We start from the raw sequence: 23,039 nt of genomic DNA on the forward strand, positions 1-23,039 counted from the left end.
TTTATTAATGTCACCGCCGTATAAATTTTATTTTATATATTATTTCCGCGAATTACTCTCCTTCCAAAATTCTCAAATTTTTATCTCTAAATTAAAAAATATATTTATTTACTATGCTAACGTGTAATTTTCATTTCTAGACTATAGGTTTAAATTTATATTCCTCATTTTTCAATCATAAAAGAAAATAACTACATTATTTATAAATAAATATGAATATAATTCATCGATGATTAATATATACTTATCATGTCAAGGTTATAAGTTTTAAACAATCAAAATTAATATATGAGGATTAACTATAGTCTCATGTGAATATAATTAATCGGTTTGTTGTGGTCAATTAATAAGGTTATTTCATAATCATATGATATCTTATTTTGATTTTTTTTTTTAATTTGACGATTCATCATTTAATTGAGTCGTGATCCAAGCTTTTGAATTTGGGACGTTATGGGCGTTTATACTTGAAAGTATCTATATAAAAAAGGAAAGATATTTGTTTAGAGATGGGTTATTTTCCAACTCGAGATAACTTCAAAGTGATGAGGTACAAATAAAGGGTTCACGCCAACGTACCAATGACATTAACATGTTTTTTATTTACTTTAAAAATGTACGATAGATACTAAAAAATAAATATAACGTAAACGTTCGAGAAACAAAAATATTATCAAACGGACCTCGAATTCATTCCCTTGATGCAACACGAAAGGTTAAAACAGGTCGAACAAAATCTCTATCAACCTGTGCCTTGTCAAGCTGCTTCCTCCCAGACAACAATCAAGCCAATTTTCCTGCTTGAGCAATTCATGTAAAAGTAATTATATAAGCAACTCCGAGTTTCATAGGTGGAAAGCATTGATTACCCTAGACAGTTTTTCTTCCGGGCTTCCTCTCAAGATTTTAAAACGCGTGTACTAAGGAGAGACTCTGATACCGTTTGTAATAACCCAAGCTCACTGCTAACAAATATTATCCTCTTTGGACTCTCCGTCAAGGGCTTCCTCTCAAGGTTTTAAATGGTACCAGAGCGAATCGCTAGACGGGGCAAGACACTGGTCGGAGTAGTGCTAAACCCTCTCCGTAGTAGACACGTTTTAAAATTTGAGAGGAAACCGAAAGAAAAAGTTCAAAGAAGACAATATATGCTAGCGGTGGGCTTGAGCTGTTACGAATATTCTCAACCGAATCGGAAAGTAGATGGGACCTTTCCACAATATAGCCTATCTCATGAGATGCTCATATAAGGCAAGCAACAGAACTCTCCCCAGAAGAGTGCTGATAGAAGTAGAACTGAATATATTCTTCCATTCCTATAGATATATGGAAGGCTCCACACTGTAGGTCATCTCCGTCAATGTCAAAGCAATCCACCGTTGAACCACACTCACTCCCATCAGTCCACCATGCTTTAGTAGCACCATGAGCACATCCCCGCTGAACTGCAAGTCTAATATAATAAAGTCACTTGAAAATTAAAAGAATACATCACCAAAGCAATTTTATCTGTCATACATCTCCAAACAGTTGATGTCAACCAGAGGTAAGCGCAGCCATGTATACGATATTTTTAGGAAACTTTACACGATTAATCATACACAGAAGTAACCGAAGTCATATATTGGAGCCAAAACTCCCTGGAGATCTATTTTCTACCACTTTGAATATTGAAATACTTCAATCAACTATTGGAATTTTATTTTGAACGAGGAAAATCTAATACTACATAATTGTCAAGCCCACCGCTAGCAGATATTGTCCTATTTGAGCTTTCCCTTTTGGGCTTCTTCTCAAAGTTTTAAAACATGTCTACTAAAGAAAGGTTTCCACACCCTTATAAGGAATGCTTCTTTCCTCTCTCCAATCGATGTAGGATCCCACAATCCACCCCCCTTCGGGGCCCATCATCCTCGCTAACACACCGCCCAGTGTCTGGCTCTGATACCATTTGTAACAGCCCAAGCACACTGTTTGCTGATACTGTCCTCTTTGGACTTTCTCTTTTGGACTTCCCCTTGAAGTTTTAAAACGCGTCTACTAAGAAGTGGTTTCCACACCCTTATAAGGAATGTTTCATTTCCCTCTCCAACCGACATGGGATCTCACAATAATTGAGCATCATCCCTGGAAAAGAGTCACTTAGTTACATCCTTGGGATCTTTATCCTTATTTTCCTCAATGTTTTTATCATCCCTGGCATGAAAACTACAAATCTATTCCTTTATTTCTTTCCTGAACTCGATGTTTACATGCTGAGATGGAAGGAGTGGAAAAGTGAAAAGGACGAGAAAGAGAGAGATTCTAATTCCTTCTATTTTTATTTCAACTAGCCATGTGAGACTAACAGAAAACTGATGTACATACATGACAATAAGGGAAATCAGTATTAAAATGGGAAATGACTTACTTGAAAAAGAAACCTGGGAGGTGAACCTTGAGAACAAGGAATAGCAAGAAGAAATAACTCGCTTAGAACAGGAATTATCTCTGGCCGTTACTGCAATTTTCGACTGCTATCTTAAGCTCTGGATAAGATTTCTCGAGTCTCATTAACAATTCACGGCATGTCATTTGGTTTCCATCCGACGTTGGATGGGAAAATTTTTGCAGAGACTCCAAGATATCAGGAAGATCTGAACTCTGGCAAAGGCATGTTAAGATGGTGCAAGTTAATTCTTGGTCAAGAATGACACCCTTTTCTGCCATTTGGTGGAGCACGTCAATAATTTCCTTAGTTTCACCATTCAAACTAAATCCCTTTAGTAAGGAGTCATATACGAACGCGTCCGGAGTCAAACCACAAGCAATCATTTTCTCAAAAACAATCTTAGCTTCACACATCTGACCAATTTTCGATAATCGGTTGATTAACGTTGAAAACGTCAAAGCATCTGGAGCTAAGCCTTTTCCAATCATGTCCATTAGTAGTTCTTTGGAATACGACAAATCCCCGGCTTTTAGAGACCCATTGATTATGGTATTGAATGTAATAATATCCGGTTCTAGATTTACATTACTCATCTCTTGAAACAAACTCTTGGCTTGGCCTAAACTCCCTTCCTTGCACATGGATGAAATCAATGTATTGTAATCAATCATGGTTGGACTAGGCCCGTGTGTACTCATTCTACCGAAAAGTCCTTTAGCCATGCTAGTCATACCCAAGCCACAAAGTCCTTTAATCATTATGCTGTAGGTAATTGAATTAGGAACAAATCCCGAGTTTATTACACGCTTCCACGTTTCCATAGCCTTGTCGATCATTCCCGCTTCGAGATAACCTCCGATTAGAAAATTGAAAGTCATCAAGTTCCCAGCTATTCCATGTTCACTCATTGTATTATAGACCTCCACGGCCTCCTCAACACGACCTTCATTACAGAGCCCTTGAATCAGCATATTAAACGTCACAACATTAGGGCTAACACAGCGTTTATCCTTCAATGTCAAATTAAAAAGTTTAATTCCTTCATCAACCTTCCCATCCTTGCAAAGTCCTAGGAGCAAAGTATTATAAGTAACAATATCAGGCTTCTTCCCCTTCTCTATCATCATATCCAAGATTTTACAAGACTCCTCTATTAGTCCCCCTTTGCACAAACCATCTATCAAAACATTATAAGTGATAGTATTAGGTTCTTCACCTTTCTCGAGCATCAGATTTAATATGTTCAACGCTTGCTTAGCTCTCCTGTTTTTGCAAAGCCCGTCAATCAAGCATGTATAAGTGACAACATCGGGACATATATCACGGTCCGTCATATGATTCAACATTGCTTTTGCTTCTTCCCATTGCCCTTCCTTACATAAACCATGCATCAAACAACTATATGTAACTACATTAGGACAAATTCCCATCTCTAGCATCTCATTGAAGAGTTCTTTTCCCCTAGAGAAATTCCCATTGTTACAAAAACCACTTATAACAGCACTATACATAACAACATCCCCCTGCAATCCCTTCTTCTTCATTCTATCCAATATACCCTCAGCTATGTCTAATCTTCCACCCTTACAAAGCCCATCCACCATGGTTGTATATGTCACCATATTTGGCTGGCATATCGCCTCCATTTCTTCGAGAAATCGAAGCGCTTCTTCGAATTTCTCAGTCTTGCAGAGTCCATTCACGAGTACATTATAACTAATCACATCTGGTAATACACTAAACCTTTTCATTTCATGAAACAACTCCGTTGCTCTCTTCACATCACCAATTCGACACAATCCCGTCAGCATAACATTGAAAACAAATGTACTAACTATATAACCCTGCTTGATAATCAATCCCACAACCCCAAAGGCAAATTTCACCCCACGAGTATAAACAAAGCATTCGATTAAACAACAAAGTGATCTGAAACCTACGAACACATTTGCAAAACTCATCTTACCATAAACAGATAAAGCCATTTCGTAATTCCTCGTCCTCGTGAGAGCAGCCATGAGTGAGTTGCAGGTTAATCCAGAAGGAAGAGAATTAGAAGCGATGGCATTGTGAAAGACAGAAAACGCCTCGTTGGCGTTTCGTGGAGTCAGATTTTTGCAGAGGGAAATTAAGTGGGAATCGATATCGTTAACAGAATTTGGCAAAGGGATCGAAGAAAACGGCTGAATGTAGTGGATGCGAAGAACTCGAACAGGGCAGCGTTTGAGGAGATGAGCTTGAGCATTCATGATTCTTTGAACGAAATCCAATTCGTTTCGAAATGATATCTTCAGTGTTCATGAATCATGATGAACCCAAACGGAAAAGCTGCGCCAAGAATGAACAAAATTTAAACTTTTGATCAAATGTGTAATGCCCTTGACCTATTTTCAGTTTTATTTTCAATAAACTATTAAATTCAAAAAATATAACAAATTGGTAAACTTTCCATTGTTAATAGATTATTGACCATTTAATAAATTTAACCTTCTATATACGAATGTCTAGACACCCCAAATCCACGGGTAGCAAATATTGTCATCCTTAGGCTTTCCCTGAAAGCCGTGTTTGCTAGGGGAAGGTTTCCACACCCTTATAAAAAGAGTGATTTGTTCTCCTCCCCAACCAATGTGGGACATCACAATCTACCTCCTTCGGGACCCAGCATCCTCGCTAGCACCCATTCCTTTCTCCAATCGATGTGGGATGACCACCAAATCCACCCCCCTTTGGGGCCAGCGTCCTTACTAGCACACCGCCTCGTGTCTACCCCTTCGTGGGAACAGTGAGAAAGTTGACATATCGTCCGATGTCTGGCTTTGATACCGTTTGTAACGCCATAGATCCACCGCTAGCATATATTATCCTCTTTAAGCTTTCCTTTTCGGGGTTTCCCTTAAGGATTTAAAACGCGTCTACTAGGGAAAGGTTTCCACACCCTTTATAAAATGGCTCGAAACCTTTTCCTAGCATACGCATTTTAAAGCCTTGAGGAAAAGCCAAATTAGAACAATATCTACTAGCAGTGGATTTGGACGTTACAGAATGAATATACACTTAGTAATCACAATGAAGGTGAATGTGTTTTAAGTTTTAAACTTATGGATATTTTTGAAATATAGTTGTGGTGTTTTTGAGTCAAGAATATTTTTAAAAATTTTAAGTTTATTAATGAAAATATATATATTTTTATTTTTTCAATAGTTTAAAGGTATCAATAAATTTGGTAAAAATTTAAATATATTTTTGAATCACTTTAAAAGTTTAAATATATGTTTAAATAAATTATTGGTCATTTGGATAAAAAAAAATATAACAATAATAGTATTTTTAAAAATTTTAAGATAATTTAAAAATATAATTAAAATTTTTAAAATTTCAAAAATAAATTTGAAGAGAATATTTTTATTAATTTAGTTATGTTGTAAAAAAATATACAAATTTCTGAAAAAGTTTAAATAATATTCTTAAATTTAATAAGTAAAAAATACCCCTTAATTTTAAATAAATACGGCTAATACCTTGTTTTATTTAGAAATGTCATTTTAACTTTTAAAGTATTTTTAAAAAAATACTCTTTAATTTTTTAAAAGTTTAATTAATAATTGTTTAAAAAATTTTAAAACTAAAAATTACTTTAAAGTATTTTTAAAAACTTAAAAAAAATATACATTTAAAAATATATTTACTATTAATATTAAAAAATATTATTAAAACGTTAATAGAAAAATTATGAAGGGTTGATAGAGAGTTTTCGTCTATATATTTCTTTTATAAAGATATGTTAATACTATTTTTAAAATTTTATGAATATTTTTTAAATATAATATTAAACATAAATAAATTTTTATTTTTATTTGATAAAAAAATAAAGTTAGGGTTATTTTTATTAATTTAGTTTTTTTAATAGAAAAAATGAGATTTTTTTTTTCTCTCAATTTATTGCGGTGATATTATGGTCCAATCGGCCCAAAATTTGGGCCCAGTAGATATCCGTCGGTCTTGCCGAACCGATTCACCTTCAACGAACTGGACCGTTTTTCCCTTGCATTGCAAATTTACAGATCATTTCTCCAGATTTACACAGAACAAACGATGTCGAATTTTCTATACCCGAAGTGCTGAAGCTCCCCGGAATCTGCACCATTTGTTTGATCTCCAAATCACTCGCTGAATTTGTGTAATAGCTTTGCGTTTCCAGTATTGGAAAGTGATCGCAGTCCTGAACTCGTTCAGCGGTCGTCTCCGAGTTGCGCATTCCCAAACATGGAGTCTCCGAAAGGTGGATCCGAGAGGGACAAACCGCCGAACTCCTCATCGTCAGCTTCCCCCGTCTCCGTCGTTTCTAGTTTCTGGCAAGGTAATAGTTTAATTGTAAATCGGACTATCTTTCAATTCGATGCGTTTATTGGTCGGTTTGGATTTGATTATTAATTAGCTCAAGATGATCATGTAGTCTATGATATGTTCTGATTCATAGCTTCGTAATTCATTTTTAACTGCAAATCTTCTGCTGGATTTCTACGCGTTAGTTTCCAATTTGGGCTCTGCTTGTAGAGGCCATTTTTATACTGAGAAGACTAGTATTTTTATACTGATCGGTTCTTGTTGACGGCTCACGTTTCCATTGGGGAAAGGTATGTCGCATTGTGAAGCGTTGAGTTAAATAGTGCTCACGAATACGCGAAGACATTTTGTATTTTTGGATATGAAGTTCCGGTAGTACTATCAGTTGTTGTTTAATTTGAAACTGCAATGAAAATTTACCCTCTGCTAACACAATATGGTCATTTATTTCCTATTTACAGAGTTTGATTTAGAGAAGGAGAAAAGTGCATTGGATGAGCAAGGACTTAGGATAGCTGAAAATCAAGAAAATAGCCAGAAAAATCGTCGGAAGCTTGCAGAAAGTACAAGAGGTTGTTGCTCATGCCACCTTCTATTTTTTTATAAGCTTTCCTCTGAAAATGTCTCTGGTAAGGTTTTTCGTTTTTAAAATTATTGAACTGTGCATTCTCACAGATTTCAAGAAGGCTCAACCAGAGGAAAAATTGAACTTGTTTAGTTCTCTACTCAAAAGTTACCAAGAAGAAGTTGATAATCTCACGAAGAGGGCAAAATTTGGAGAGAATGCTTTTCTTAACATCTATCAGAAACTTTATGAGGCTCCAGATCCTTATCCTGCTCTTGCTTCAATTGGTGTAAGTGCCGAAAGCTTTTGTATGGGTGTTGCATTTGAGCAGCATCAATGATTTGAACTTGTGAACAAGTTTTTTTTCCCATTCTACTTTAAATCTACTTAATAGTATGGAGTCTCGCTTAGAATATTACTGTTGTTCAATCAGATGTGAGCCTTTAGATTTGGTTATGACTTTTGGTAGACTATGAACGATCTTATGACAAATGAACAAAAGGAAGAAATGTTCAAGTACTAATGTTGATAACGTGGAATATCTGAGTGTCTCCATGTTCCATATTCCATATGTAAATATATACCGATCTCATGAATGATCATGTGTAGTCTGAATTCACTCTCTTCTCTCCACTCAATGGGGGAAAAGGAAATGAAGAAACATAGCTATTTTGTATCAAAACCCGCTGCTTTATACTTTTTTTCATCTCTTAATGATTTTGCTGCATAATGTTCTCTTTGCAGGAACAAGATTTGAAGTTGTCTGAATTAGAATCTGAGAACAGGAAAATGAAAGTTGAGCTTGAGGAGTTTAGAACTGAAGCAACTCATTTAAAGAATCAGCAGGCCACTATTAGACGACTCGAAGAGCGCAATCGGCAATTGGAGCAACAGGTTACAATATCTTTGTATGTTGTGATGAATGATGATAATATACTAGTACCTTGACATTCTTCCATATAACTAAATGATATGTCAACACTATGGAACTGAAGAATTTCCTGCTAATTCCCAAACCATAACACCTTTAAATCCATTTAGATCAACCCTAACGTTTAGGTTAGACATGAATTGCTAATGTTTGATGCTTTGAGCTTGATGGAGGTCTTTTGGTTTATATCACCAATACTTCTAGTCATTTTTAGTAGAGCAATATCCTGGTAGTGAACCTCCTGCCTGGGATTCTTCATATTGGAATTAATGACATGGAATTAGCAGAACAACTAAGCCGGTTCATGCAGTCAAAAATATATTTTAAAAATTGAAGAGGACTAATACATTCAAGTGGTGAAAAAAATCTTGATTGTAGAAAATTAAAATTGTCCGAGAAGAGGTGGTGTTCAGTTGCCTCTATGTTGTTTTCCCATGAATTCTCCCTCTCACTTTCTTTGGGCGTTTGTTGTCTTCTTATTGATCACGAGTCTCTTGAGGGGGTGGCCGTTTTTTTTTTTTTTTTTTTTTTTTTTTTTTTTTTTTTTTTTTTTTTTTTTTNTGACATGCTTGACACGGCAGGGTGAACACTGAGGATCATATCCACCGCATTCTTCCTTGATTTTGCATTTAAAGTGGCGTGTTCTTTGTGGATAGCTAGAGTAGGATCTTGATCATCTTGTGGGTGGAGGGTGCTAGTTTTCTTACTCCCTCTGGCAACTTTTACATTGTGGAATGAGGAGATCCTTAGAGCTCTCATTTTAAGGACAAAGGGAGTCTTTGTGTGGGTTTTTCTCGAGAGCAATTGTAAGATTTTTAGAGGGGTTGAGAGGTCTTTGGAGGAGGTATGTGAGGTGTGAGGCTTAATGCATCTTTATGGGTATCCATTAATTGCTTTTTTTTTTTTTTTTTTTTTTTTTTTTTTTTTTTTTTTTTTTTTTTTTTTTTTTTNGACTTGTTTTTGTATGTCATTGTACATTCTTTCATTTTTCTCCACGGAAGCTTGGTTTCTTACCAAAAATTCTATTTAATCACTTTTGTTGTGTTGTTATTTTTTAACTATTCTAAATAATGTTTGGACGTGTTTTTCGTATTAGATTCCAATTTGAATGAAAAAGTTATGTAGTTAGTCATTACCCTCTTCCTCGTTTCATCTGCTAATCTTCGTTTAATTGTCCAGATGGAGGAGAAAATAAAGGAAATTGTGGAAATCAAGCAACGCAGTTTGGCAGAAGAAAACCAGAAGGCATTAGATGCAATAAAAGAAAGGTACCGTCTCTTTTAGGGCAATGGGTTCATTCAGATTTACATATGGGGTATTTAGAATGTAAATGCCAATATCAATACTTGATAAGCCTGCAGGGATATGAAACATAAATATGTATGTGTGTGTGTGTGTGTGTGTATATATATAGACACACACACATACACGTATGTAATCGATACTTTATATGATGAAAGATATTGATAAATTTTTTTGTAATTCAAATTAAAATGTTCTTTAATCTATTGAAGGAGAAAGTTTCTATGATTGTTCTTGATGATTAAATTTTGTATCTGTTGTCTCTTATCAAATTGAAAAGAAACGCNCAATATCCAACTAAACTTTCTTCAATGTTGATATTGATGTTGAAAATTGAAGCGAAGAATATTACCAAGGATAGATTGTGAATATTATGGATACTTTCATCTTTTATGGGTTATGTAGGGAAACATAATCACAAGTTGCATTTCTTTTGTTGATGTTAGTGCCTTGTTCTTGTTCGTTGATGGTAAACTTTTTTTTAGCTTAACTTGTATCCAACTGTGATTATTATTTTTTTTATTTAAATGTTCAGGGAGAGGTTGTTGCAAGATCAACTAAGACGAGAACAAGAAAGTGTTTCAAACATGAAAAAGCTACATGAGCGTGCCCAGAGTCAATTGTTTGAACTTCGTGCTCAATCAGGTTAACTTGCCTATTTCTAGTATGTAGTTTAGATTGCTAACCAAAAAACACGAACAATTTCTTAAATAGAGTTCTTATCTATGTTTACTTTTCTTCATCTCTGTTTTGTAATATTAAATCTTTGTTACATCAATTTATTATGTCTTATTTATTCTATGTCTTACGGTGCTGAAGTTGTACTTAAGCTCTAGAAAGCTATTGCACTAGGCGTGCATCAACTCTAGATGTTGCTTATTACTCGATTGATATTTTTAGACGAAGAGAGGGCTGCAAAACAATCAGAGGTCACCCTTCTGATGGATGAAGTTGAGAGGGCTCAGACACGGCTTCTTAGTCTTGAACGGGAAAAGGTTTTCTTTCACTACATTCTCCCTCTAAAGGATTCATTATCAGTAATTCTATTGGAGAAAAATGTTCTCTTATTAGTTATCAACGTATCAACAAGTCTTTCCATTGGAGTCCGCATTTCTCATAAAACAAGAAGGACAAAAAAAAAGAACTTAAAGTTTTAGTAACTTGATTTCACATTAGTGTATGAAGGAACTATGTATAAAAATATGCCTGAATTCCTGCAAGGATTTGCACATGGATGATTTTTTTTTTCTTGTTCTCTCTCTTTTGTGATGGTGGTGGGGATACACAGCATGTACAGATTAAGGTTCATGATTGAACCATCAAACAACCTGCTGTCAACTGCACAGACTAATATATATCTCCTACTTGCTGATTTGTTTTTTTTTTTTTTTTTTTTTTTTTTTTTTTTTGGGGACTATGTGAGAGGATGGATGTGGGAGGAGAGTTATCATGAGGGTTCAATTCATACTGATTGTTGATATTTAGGTGTCACATGCTGCCTATGTTTTTTATACTCTTTTCTCGTATGGAATATCCAGGGACTTCTGCGCTCCCAGTTACAGTCAGCAAATGATGACACTGACAATAAGAAAAGGTGAGATACTACTTCCATATCATCTTCACATTAGTATGTTGATGAATGGCCTTTCTTGTTTTAATATTTTTTTGACACACAGGAACCACTTTGTGTAATCAATCTTCTGTTTTGATATTCAATATCGGGATTTGGATTAAATTAGTTTACTTTCCCTTGTTGAATCCAAATCCTCCAAAATCTGTCGGAGCTGCTTTTTGCCAGCTTTTTTGTAATAGTATTTTCATCCTACTTAGTAAGTATGGCCATTAATCCAAATCCTCAAATGAAACCAAATATACATATATATACTTGTATGGTAATTAATGAATATTTTTCTTTAATTTTTAATATTATAGGAGGGTATAAATGCAGTGCATCAAGGTCGAATGTTTTGACATTTCTGCAGTAATTGTAATGATAGTTAGAAGTGGATTGTATCTTTTCAGTGATTCACTGTTCTTTCATTCATAGGTCCAATTCTTTCTTTCTTTTTTTTTCTTTTTTTTTTTTTTTGTAAAATTGAGGCTCCAGATTATCACTTGGAAGAGAAAATTATTCAAAGTCTTTAGATGAGCTTTTACTATTACGCATATAGGAAATGAAAATGGCTAGAATAAAAGGAAGTATAGTGAGATGAGAGATCAACTTGTACAGAGTCAAAGCTTACCTGAGAGTACTCCACTTCGCATTGGTAAAAAGAACATTACAATTGTAAAAGACCTTATTTCGATACACCAAGAAGAGCTGAGAAGTATGGTAAAATCTTAAGCTTCCTCGGAGCCTCTGCAATTATTTCAAAGATCCTGTGAGTTCTCTCTATCCAAAAGAGCCAAAGAAGTGACTGCTAATTTTAGCAATTAGATTTGAAGGGGTGATGGCACCCAACCTTTGCATTAAAAACTGCTTGATCAACTCGCTTGAGACTAAACAAATAAAGCATTCTATTCCCTATAGCACTAAAGGAGCCATAAGTCAAGGAATGCTTCTGAAATTCAATGCTTTCGATGCACGGATGACACTATTTTAAGTTTTTTGTAAAGATTTTCTTGGCCTCTTTTTGGCGTATCTTTTATGGTAAAACTTATCTTTAGTGCCTACTGTATAAACAGATGCAGAAAAGAATGATGTGCTTTCCCTTTCTGCTAATACATTTTTTAAGGGAAATATGGTGCTGATCCAATTTAATAATATCTATGCTTTGATGAAGGCAGTATTTCTTAGTCTGAAAAGTTACTCTCCTCTCTGATTCATGTTGACTGGATAATATCCTGTGATCTCTTCTGGCATGAGATTATTTGGAATACTCTTGTACATGTATTCTTTGTTTCGTACATCGTTTCTTTTCTTTCCAAGATGCATGTTGACCAAATATAATGTATTAGAGATCGTGTAAACAGTCTGTCTGATTGTTGGACTGGTTATGATTTTCCTAAAAAGAACAGTCATTCCTTGGTTTTCATGTTTCCTTATGCAATGAAGTGTATATATTATCTTATTATCTTTCTCAAGTTTATGTGATATATTCTGCTGATAGGTTCTTATTCTTTCCCTGCAGTGATAATGTAGATTTAAATAGCGTCCTCGAAAATTCTTTGAGTGCCAAAGAAAAGATTATCTCAGAATTAAACATGGAACTTCACAAAATTGAGACGACTTTATCAAGTGAGCGAGAACAACATCTTATTGAGATCAAGAATCTGAATGCGTCAATAAATGAAAAGGTAACCACCAATCTCAGTTCTACATCGAAAATAGACAGTTAAACTCTGATGGCTTAAGATGAGACATTCTCTTTTCCTTCATTCAAAGCAAAGGTGCTTACTTAAAATTGTCATCAGAACTATGTTATCAATTACCAGGTCTGATGCACTAATTTACTTTGAATGTGCTAATCTAAATCAATTAGCATCACTCTTACAAGTTTAAGTTCATTTTCATTGCATTTGGAAGTAACTGGTACATATTTGTATTGTTTGTAACATCTGTTCTTAATCAACAAGATGCCTACTGTTTGATGTTGAATTTTGTTTGACTACTTTCTACCTTTTATGATAAACCAGGAAGCTGCTATTGGTGAGATGAAGAGAGAGCTTCAAGCAAGACCAACTGAAAAAATGGTTGATGATCTGCGTAAAAAAGTGAAGATTTTGCAAGTAATTAATCTATCTTTGTTATGAAAGAAATTTTATCTACTTTTTACTCACTCTCGAAATTCTGAAGTTGCTAGTGAAGTATAATATATCATTATATACACATTTATTCACTATGTACACACATATATAAGTGTGACCCAACGTGTTTGTGTTACTTTTTTCGAAATTTACGTATCGTATTCGTGTTGTGTCCATCAAAGAGTTGAACAATGAAAATAGATGATGAGTGCCTAATCGAATTGATCAGACCATGTTTGTGTTTCTTAGCATGTGACATGTAGTTTAGGTATGAATGATATTTTGATTAGGTAGTGTAGTGAGGGTCCTCTGCATTTTGATTCTTTGGCCCCTCAAAGACTTGTTCATTACGCAAGTGATTCTTTGGATGGCTGTTTGTCCAGCTCTACAATTTATTCAACTATTGTTTTGTGAATTATGTACTATAGTTTTTGAACGATTTGTTCTCCCTCTCTCTCTATGGAAGACTTCACAATTAATCTTTCTCCCTCTCGTTGAATCTCAAGTTAGCCTAAGCAATGTGGAATTTCTTGTGCAACCAATGGTTAATCACTTTGAAGATATGGAGATTGAAGACTCCCTTTCTGATGCTTTTGGGTTTCTATTTCAGGAAAACGACAAGTAGATTCTCCCTTCTCCCTCTTTAGTGCCTAGCAAATTTGCATCTCTTATTGGAGCTTGTGGTCTTGAATTATGAGAATTTGTTCTTCAACTTCTTAAAAATTAGTTTTTTTATCAAGTTTTTAGAGATCTTTGTTTTTTGCCACCAAAGTCTTCCTCTGATTAATTTTCTTGGCATTGTACATGAATAATGTATTCCTTCATCTGTGATTTACTTGACTTGCATGCTCAGGCTGTAGGTTATAATTCAATTGAGGCTGAAGATTGGGAAGTTGCCACCAGTGGGGAAGAGATGAGCAAAATGGAATCTCTTCTTCTTGATAAGAACCGAAAAATGGAACATGAACTTACACAGTTTAAGGTACGATGCCTTAAATGAACGTGGACGTATGGCGTTACCTATATGTTGGCAGGACCATACTTGAAAGATGGTGCTGTATTTTTATTTTGTCAGTGGGTGGAAGGAAATGATTTCTCTCATAATTTTTTTCATGTGATTCTTATGGCATCTTCAGGTTAAACTTTCAGAAAAATCATCTTTGCTGGATACAGCTGAAAGCAAGATTGCTGAACTCACAGAAAAGGTTGCTGAACAACAGAAGTTGATTCAGAAGTTGGAAGAAGACATATTAAAGGTTTGGATCTTTAGCCAGCAGAAATTCCTTTTATGGTTCATTTTATATTTTTTGATACATTCTGGTTTTCAAAATGATTCATGTGGAAGCATCCAGTGAGCAGTGGTCTTCTTTTCAAAACAATAAATAATCCCTTGTTTAATTGTTTTTTTTCTTACCTTGAAAGACGGTGTCTTTCTTTGGTTCAAGAAAGTTGAATTTGATTTATCTGGAATAAATTCAAGTTTGTCAAATGTTTAAATGCTTATTTACACACATACTGTTGGCATTCTTCAGTTCATGTATTGCTTTGAAATTTGAAAATCTTTCAGAGCTATGATTGTCAACTTTTAGTGTTGTTTCTTTAAACCAGGGGTATAACTCCAAGGACCAAAAGGGCAATTTATTTGATGACTGGGATCTTTCAGAGCCAAGGGGCGAACTTTCTGAGGTATTCTCTCTGTCTATCTTCAGCCTCTTGCGGTTGTTTGTTTCCCCCCAATAATGTAACTAGTGCTCTTATTTACTTTTTTTTACAAGTTGCAATAATGACCTTAACTTTTGGAGACAGCAAAATGATCTTTAGCAAAACTGGCTTTTTTTCTTATAAAAAATAAAGAATAAGAAACCAGAACCAATTCGCAACATGTTTTTGGTTTTTCTTTCTCAAGAAAAAAAAGGAAACATAAAAAAGAAGAAGCCAGAAATGAAAAATGAAAAGCAAGAACAAAACAAAAAAGGAAAAATGAAAAACAAGAACGAAATTGTTATTAAATAGGGCTGAAGCTTCCAAGATGTTTTCAAAATTGAAGGTGTAGATGGATCTCAGTCCTCTTCTTTGTCCTTAATGCTTAAGAGCCTAGTTACCGTTGGAGGATGGCTAAAACTTACTCCTTGACCCTCATGTATGCATTCTCTGTGGCGAAGCAAGTAAAGACCTTGATCACATTTTTACTCGTTGCATTGAAGATCATTATTGTCCTAGTAAAGCAGTTTGCACTATTGTTGGTAACTAAATTCTACTTATTACTTTTCCATGTAAGAAGTCTATCCCCGAAAAACACCTTATTTTGAGCTTTATAGAACTCTGACATCTAGGTTAGTGTTAGGCCAACAGAGAAGAAATAAGAAAAGTGAAAAGAAAAGAGTGCTTGATCTGGTATATTATATTACTCTGCACATCCATATTTTCTGTGTGTGTATTGACGAATTCATGATGCTGGAAATTATCGTTAATATCTTATCTTCATTATATTTTTCCATGTTATATAATTCTCTCTTCTTCAATTTGTAGTCCTAATATATGTGGTCACTTGTATGTTAGAATGTCGATCGAAAACATTTCCCCTTGGATCAAGATCAAAGCTCAATGCTAAAAGTAATTTGTAGTCAGAGGGACCGTTTTAGAGCTCGCTTGCGGGAGGCAGAAGAGGTGTGCTTCGTTCGTATTTATCCACATTGTATAATTTATTTTTTATTAGGATGAGGCCTTTCTTTTCTTTTGAGATGACAGATTCAACAGTATAATATTTTCTTCTGAAACATTAGGAAATAAGAGAATTGAAGGAGAAGATTGGACAACTTTCAGTTGAGCTAGAAAAGACAAAAGCTGATAACGTCAAATTGTATGGAAAGATTCGTTATGTGCAGGATTACAATCTTGAAAAAGTAGTGTCCAGGGGATCAAAGAAGGTACTCATGTTTATGTCATTGTTTAGAAAAGAGCATCATTCGCTCCTAACCCATCAACTTTTATTTGTTTGCTTCAATAACTTCAACTATCTATTTCAGCATCCAGCGGATCTCGAAAGTGGTTCCATGTCCGACGTTGAATCGAAGTATAAAAAAATATATGAGGACGATATAAATCCATTTGCTGCTTTCTCCAGAAAGGTTTTTTGCCCCTCAAATTCTTATTGTATTGTTGAAATTTAGATAATATCTTAGTTCACTAGGTCATACGTACATTATATTTGGATAATTCTCTCCATCTCTCAAAAAAGAAAGTATAGAGAAACATACCGTTTCACTTTTTTAATTAGATCGAGCACACTATTGTCCAAAGACCAACAATTTTCCTACTTACATTCTTTGCAACACTCCCTAATCATAATAAAATGTTTTCGTTGAACGACGTCTTCTGCCTCTGCCCTCTTCGACCATGTGTATGAGTCAAGGAAAAACCAAGCCTGTTGTTAATTACTGCCTTCTTTGTTTTGCTTGTAAGTTACAAATCACATAACCATCACACTGCATTTTCTTGGTTTTGTTTATTTTAGGAAAAGGATCAGAGATACAAAGAGTTGGGCTTCAGGGACAGGATCACGCTCAGCAGTGGGCGATTTCTTCTGGGGAACAAGTATGACTCCACAGTCTCCCTTTGATTTTTATAATTCATCCACTTTTTTTGTCAACGTGGAGTGCGGCAAGGAGCTTAAATAGTTCTATATAATCTTCTTAGAACACCTTATCTTTCATGCTCTATAACTTGAACCCATGACACTTCCCTCTGAACCACAATTTCTTGAAGAGAGGTATCAAGATTCTTAAATCACTGTCCCCCAAGTCTGATCTTCTGAGTATTTGTTGGAGAATTTTAGAGTATGTTTGCCATCACTTTTTATGCTATTTTGGATGGTTAAAGGTGTTTTTTTTTTTTAATCTAAAATATTTGGTAACAAATAAAACTTAACTTGGGAAGTTATCAAAAAGTGATGTATTGAATCATTGATCACCTTTTGATAGTTTGAAATTTGTAGAATTGTTGTCCAATGTGGTGCAACTCAACAAACTTAGTGTTAAAATCATTTTCAATCATTTTTGTGCATTATTATTCACTAATGAACATCTGTGTTCATACTTCTCCATCTACCACCATTTCTGGCTTCCAAACGCCATCATCAACTCCTTTTGCCTTATTTCTTTTTATTTTCTTCCACTTTTTGGTAGAAACATTTGATTTCTAAGTTCATTGCTTCTTTCAGGTATGCCCGAACTTTTGCATTTTTTTATACGATTGGGTTGCATGTTTTGGTATTTACATGTCTCTACAGGATGTCAGCACTGAGCTATCTAAGGTAACCCATCTTTCATTTCATCTTTTGGGCAGATTGATTTTTTTTTATCCCTATTATGATTTTCTTATTTCAATCTTCCTTTTTCATTTTCTGCAGTAATGGGCCTGACGAATTTCTTGCTGGAGATAAACATGTAAACCTCCCACACGCACTTTAATCTTCTTGAATTTTGGTTTTATCAAGCTACTGATAAGGTCAGGGATACAAATACAAACCATCTTTTCATCACTGTATGTACATGAAGAATTCAAAAAGTAAAAAAAGGAAAAATCTTCTTTGATTACTGTATATTTAGGCCATTGAATGTTAATAGTGGCTTTTCTATTTCTGTCTGCTCGTTTTTAAGTGATTTTTATTTTTGTGGTACAGAGTTGTTCGTACAGTCTAATTTTATTTCAATTCAGCAAATTTTGGATTGGAAAGTTGCAGCCTTGTACTTTCAACTGGTTTGGATCCAATTACCTGCCTGTTTCCTTATCATATAATCCTTCAAAAAATGAAAGATGTATAATTTTTATATGATTTGATCGGTGTGAGTAGAGGTTGCATAATTAATTTACTCGAGGTTGTAAATGTCAGGCGATTTTCAACAATTGTAGGAATCGTTACGATGCATACAAATTAATCCAAACATTCACGATTCGATAAAATTTTACCGTGTTTGGATTAATTTGTATGCATTGCAAGTACAATTGTTGGAAATTGCCTAACATTTGCACCCTAGAGTAAATTATCATGGAATCATCTACTCGCAACAATCGAATCATATAAAAAATTTGAGGGATGGATCTCAATGTCGTTTTGTAGCTCCTCCAAGCTTTATCATAACCGTACCGACTATATTTTCTCTTCATATAGTTAATAGCGTCGCTTGGATGATAGTGTATCCTATCATATATTGATAAGATGCATTCATTATAGTGTATCCTATCATATATTGATAAGATGCATTCATTTACAAGTTTACAAACGAACGGCATAATATCATTCTTCACAATGTCAATATTAGCATTCAACCTGTCCTTGTACAAATTCATTCAAACGAGTAATAATTTGATTCGAGCCAATGAAACTAGTGAGGTGCTGTATCCAGCAATCGGTGCAACAACCATCTTGTAGTCGTGGCAATATTTATTTCGTCTCACCTTCTATTTTTTTATAAACAATATATATGTTGCACTTCCATACCGATTGAAAATAAAATGATTATGTTTGCAAAATCCAAAAGTAGGGTTAGCAACAACGGTTCATTACGAATAGATTAATTGGTGTACCTATTTCGTGCATAGATACAAATCTTAAAAGATTGAGGAAATCAATAATGATGTAGGTTAGCGACAACAATTCATTACGAGTAAATTAATTGGTGTACCTGTTTCGAGCGTAGATAGAAATCATAAAAAATCGAGCAAATCAATAATGATCATGAATTCATTGCAAAGGTTGCAAATCATAAAATAGTGTATTAAAATTTAAAATTGAAAAAAGAAATATAACATTTTTCATTCGAATAAAGTATATTATTTTAATAAAATAAAATCCTAAACTTCGATGTGTGAATCCTTAGCTTAGTTTGTATATGTTTTTAAAACAAAATCTTACATCAAAAAGTCGTTGTAGTATAGTGGTAAGTATTCCCGCCTGTCACGCGGGTGACCCGGGTTCGATCCCCGGCAACGGCGATTTCATTTTGTTTATTTATATTTTCTTACTAATAATTTCATAATTCATTTTATATCAAAAAGTCGTTGTAGTATAGTGGTAAGTATTCTCGCCTGTCACCCGCGTTCGATCCCCGGCAACGGCGATTTCATTTTGTTTATTTATATTTTCTTACTAATAATTTCATAATTCATATTTTCAAAAAGTCGTTGTAGTATAGTGGTAAGTATTCCCGCCTGTCACGCGGGTGACCCGTGTTCGATCCCCGGCAACGGCGATTTCATTTTGTTTATTTATATTTTCTTACTAATAATTTCATAATTCATTTTATATCAAAAAGTCGTTGTAGTATAGTGGTAAGTATTCCCGCCTGTCGCGCGGGTGACCCGGGTTCGATCCCCGGCAACGGCGAATTCATTTATAAATTTTTACCTCCTTTCTTCTCACCAATTAAATAAATATAATTTTCTTTCTAAACCACAAACAAATACTATTTTAATCCTTTATTATTTCAGCTTTAAGAATTAAAATAGAATTCTATAAATTTTGTTATTCACTATTTAACTTCTTTTAAATTTATATTTAATAAATCCTTTAATTTAATTAATATTTAATAAATTAATAAAATTTTAATTCTATATCAAATAAATTATTGAGAATAAGTCATTGAATTATTAAAAAAAAAATTAAAAGTCACAAATTTAGTTGATATAAAAATTGAAAATTTACTATTAGGTGTAAACTTGAATTTTATGTTTAATAGATTAATTAATTTTAACAAATATTTAGTTAATCATCGTCCGATCGAAATTTTATTGACTCATTCGATATTATTCTAGTTTGCCCAACGTCATTATGGTTGGTCGTCGGGAGTAGTTGTAGTTGTCACCGACTCAAATTTTTTAATACAATATTTTTTAAATTAAAAGATAATATAATCGACACTATATTTCATTCTAGATAAATCATTGAATAATAAACTAATAACGTAATTAATGTGATTGATTAACAAAAGAAACATGAAATATTTACACAGAACCAAGGGAGTAGCAACTATGAGTAGAAAAACGAAACATATCATCTATATTTTTTTCATTGTCAATAGAGACGGTCTCGAAGTCTAATATCCGGAGAGTCGAATTTTCTTGTATTGATAGCAAAACTTATATAAAGTATGTACCATGCATATTGACTATAAAAATTAAATTGTTTGGTTATTGTTTCACGTTCTAATTTACCTCCAAAATTTCAATAAATTTTTCAAAATTAATTTTGAAACACTTCCGAAAAGTCAAAAATTTGTTCTTTAATATATATTTTTAATTTTATTTATTTTAGTTCCCTCACGTTACTACTTCACTATCGGTCACCCACGAGTATTTAGTCTTGCAAGGAGGTCCTTGCTGATTCACACGGCGTGCCCCATGCTACTCGGGTTAGAGCGAGGTAAGATTTAAAGTTTATTTTATTTTGAATAATCATGGTTGCCATTTCCAATCAAAATATCATGATGATTCCATCAATATCTATGTACAATAATAATTAAAAAAATATATAATAAATAATAATAATTAGTGTATATCATCCGCCATGGGAGCTCATCTGAAGCTCACCCTCTTCATGGTGCACTCTCTTCTTCCCTCTAATCGGAACCCCAAAAAGCTTCACAGACCCATTTCCCTCTTCTACTCCGGCCTCCGTCTGCGGCGGCGGAGGCGGCGGCGGAGGCTTCAAGTCCACCAACTTGGGAACCGATCTGCCATATTTGTGCTCGAGTGGTTTGACGTGGTTTTGGATGAAGTAGATGATGTCCGAGTAGAGATTCTTCATCTGGGTCAGCTCCGACAGCAACATGTGGTTTCTCCGCCGTAGACGGCGGTTGTCTTGCGTCAGCGCCGCCAGGATGTCGGGATCTGAGGAGGAGGAGGAGGTGGTGGTGGTGGTGGCGGCGGCGGTGGTGTAACAGAATTGGAATGGGATTTGTTGATGTTGGTGGAGATTGTTGTTGTGATTATGGGATTTTCTTCTTTGAATCCCTAATAGTAATTGCTTCTCTCCTTTCTTGAAGTTTTCGTTCCCAAATTCCCATCTTTCTGCGACTATTTTCTTGAATCCCTGCGAAAAAAATCTCGAGCATAGCTCTATGAGTTCGACCGACGATCTATTTCTCGTCTCTTACAGATTGTAGCGTACGATCGTAAAAAGTCATATTGTTTCATCTAAACATAACACTAGTGATTATACTGGACAATACGATCCCGATACTTCTACTTCTGTTATATTCTTCGTTAACCAATTTGAGTATAGCTCAAAAGTAGTTGATCGTTAGTGTCCTCTTTTTTCATGGAGTCGTAGGGTTTAAATTTCACATAAATTGAGTCGTGATTTCATAACTCAAGTATAGTTCGAGATGATTTAGCCCTAATTCTTATCTACCTTCATCAAAAGAAAAACGAACTAACCATGTAGCTGAAGTGGTCGATTCTGGTATCTTTCCCTTTAAAATTAGTAGATTCAAACTGGGTTAAGAAATTAAAAGACAATTCAAGCATAACTCAACTAGTAAAACATACTAAAACATATCTTCCTTCATAGCTCGTAGGTTATAGGAATTCCTAGATGACTATGAAAGTGTCGATGATGTAACTATCCGATCAGTGGTTCTACACCAGTATTGCTATTCTACCTAACCCAAAAGTTTGAATTCTCCCCGATGATTAGGAAAGGAATCCCAAGACGGCCAAGAGAACATCGACGACTATTCTACATAACCCAGAAGTTTGAATTCTCTCCGACGATCAGGAAAGGAATCCCAAGACACTCGGGAGAGAGTCGATGATATAACTATCCAATCAGTGATTCTACACCAATATGACTATTCTACATAACCCAGAAGCTCGAATTCTCTCCGACGATTAGGAAACGAATCCCAAGACACTCGAGAGAGAGTCGACAATACAACTATCCGATCAGTGATTCTACACTAGTATGACTATTCTACATAACCCAGAAGTTCAAATTTTCCCCGAACATCAGCATAACAACAAAGAGATGAAAAAAAAACAAGAACGAGAGAGAGAAGAGAGATTCGTACGTAAGTGTTGAGTTGTCGAACGAAACTCGAGAAGTTGTTGTGTTTGAAATAGTTGGGAAGAATATGAGTAGCAAACTCAGGTGGCCTCCAAACAACAAAGGTAGTGTGAGAATGACCCCAAGAAACAATGTGATCAGTGGCAGCATCCTCCACCAACTCATAAGTTTTTGCCAAAAACGGCGCCGGATTGGCCTTCTCAGACTCAGCTGAACAAAATCCCACACTGTAATTCCCAATCATTTCCTCCATTTTTGCACACCCACTTTCTTCCATTTTCTTCATCACTTCTTTCTTCTATATACACCCACTTTCTATTTTTTTTTATTTATATAATATATTATATAAAATAATCGAACGTATTTTTTAGCATATGTGATCGAGAATCTATGTCGTGGGTAATGGAACGAGCTTGTGATGATATTTGTTTTTTTTTAAGTACAACAACATGTGAGAGTGATAGATCTGGATAAAGTAAAATACGTGCGTCTTCTAATGTTTTGGAACCGATTCATCGTTCTCGAACATAATATACAACTCTCTATTGTATTACGCTCTTCAAGCTGAGTGTGTTTGTTCGTCCGTTCTTCCTTACGATGACTAGACCTTGATGAGTTAGAAAGAGTATCGATGTGGTACTTGTCACACTAG

At 34.7% G+C, this 23,039-nt stretch overlaps 3 protein-coding genes and 3 non-coding genes across 7 annotated transcripts; 4 read left to right on the forward strand and 2 right to left on the reverse strand.

Annotated features, from left to right (window-relative positions):
- Positions 1-674: 674 nt before the first annotated feature.
- LOC111780689 (pentatricopeptide repeat-containing protein At4g28010-like) lies at positions 675-4,821 on the reverse strand. 2 transcript variants are annotated; one of them, XM_023661161.1, is made up of 2 exons: positions 2,411-4,821; positions 675-1,445 (listed from the first exon to the last, which is right to left on the reverse strand). In XM_023661161.1, exon 1 carries the CDS (start codon positions 4,678-4,680, stop codon positions 2,485-2,487), a length of 2,196 nt encoding a protein of 731 aa, XP_023516929.1. In that variant the 5' UTR covers positions 4,681-4,821; the 3' UTR covers positions 675-1,445; positions 2,411-2,484. The 2 variants fall into 2 exon arrangements, with proteins under 2 accessions (XP_023516929.1, XP_023516928.1); XM_023661160.1 differs by having other exon boundaries at positions 675-1,453.
- A 1,648-nt stretch (positions 4,822-6,469) lies between these two features.
- Positions 6,470-18,057, forward strand: LOC111780214 (protein CASP). The gene is made up of 19 exons (XM_023660547.1): positions 6,470-6,791; positions 7,240-7,350; positions 7,454-7,632; positions 8,088-8,237; positions 9,454-9,542; positions 10,112-10,221; positions 10,477-10,571; positions 11,115-11,170; positions 12,708-12,873; positions 13,213-13,305; positions 14,177-14,305; positions 14,460-14,579; positions 14,932-15,009; positions 15,883-15,990; positions 16,107-16,250; positions 16,350-16,451; positions 16,838-16,917; positions 17,543-17,635; positions 17,732-18,057. The coding sequence occupies exons 1-19, from the start codon at positions 6,698-6,700 to the stop codon at positions 17,790-17,792; spliced, it is 2,058 nt and encodes a 685-aa protein (XP_023516315.1). The 5' UTR covers positions 6,470-6,697; the 3' UTR covers positions 17,793-18,057.
- Positions 18,058-19,245: 1,188 nt separating this feature from the next.
- On the forward strand, positions 19,246-19,317 carry TRNAD-GUC. The gene has a single exon. It is a non-coding gene; the product is annotated as a tRNA-Asp (tRNA).
- A 185-nt stretch (positions 19,318-19,502) lies between these two features.
- On the forward strand, positions 19,503-19,574 carry TRNAD-GUC. Its single transcript has one exon. It is a non-coding gene; the product is annotated as a tRNA-Asp (tRNA).
- A 62-nt stretch (positions 19,575-19,636) lies between these two features.
- On the forward strand, positions 19,637-19,708 carry TRNAD-GUC. Its single transcript has one exon. It is a non-coding gene; the product is annotated as a tRNA-Asp (tRNA).
- A 1,154-nt stretch (positions 19,709-20,862) lies between these two features.
- On the reverse strand, positions 20,863-22,640 carry LOC111780216 (heat stress transcription factor B-4b-like). Its single transcript, XM_023660548.1, has 2 exons — positions 22,392-22,640; positions 20,863-21,412 (listed from the first exon to the last, which is right to left on the reverse strand). Exons 1-2 carry the CDS (start codon positions 22,638-22,640, stop codon positions 20,879-20,881), a joined length of 783 nt encoding a protein of 260 aa, XP_023516316.1. The 3' UTR covers positions 20,863-20,878.
- Between the last annotated feature and the right edge of the window lie 399 nt (positions 22,641-23,039).

Source organism: Cucurbita pepo, chromosome LG18, assembly GCF_002806865.2.
Source record: "Cucurbita pepo subsp. pepo cultivar mu-cu-16 chromosome LG18, ASM280686v2, whole genome shotgun sequence".
Classification (NCBI taxonomy): Eukaryota; Viridiplantae; Streptophyta; class Magnoliopsida; order Cucurbitales; family Cucurbitaceae; genus Cucurbita; species Cucurbita pepo.

Coding starts and splice junctions, on each gene's coding strand:
- LOC111780689 (XM_023661161.1), bottom strand. CDS start 4,680: ATGAATGCTCAAGCTCATCTCCTCAAACGCTGCCCTGTTCGAGTTCTT.
- LOC111780216 (XM_023660548.1), bottom strand. CDS start 22,640: ATGGAGGAAATGATTGGGAATTACAGTGTGGGATTTTGTTCAGCTGAG. Junction 21,413..22,391: donor TTCGACAACTCAACACTTAC/GTACGAATCTCT, acceptor TTTTTTTCGCAG/GGATTCAAGAAAATAGTCGC.
- LOC111780214 (XM_023660547.1), top strand. CDS start 6,698: ATGGAGTCTCCGAAAGGTGGATCCGAGAGGGACAAACCGCCGAACTCC. Junction 14,306..14,459: donor ATGAACTTACACAGTTTAAG/GTACGATGCCTT, acceptor TGGCATCTTCAG/GTTAAACTTTCAGAAAAATC. Junction 15,010..15,882: donor CAAGGGGCGAACTTTCTGAG/GTATTCTCTCTG, acceptor CTTGTATGTTAG/AATGTCGATCGAAAACATTT.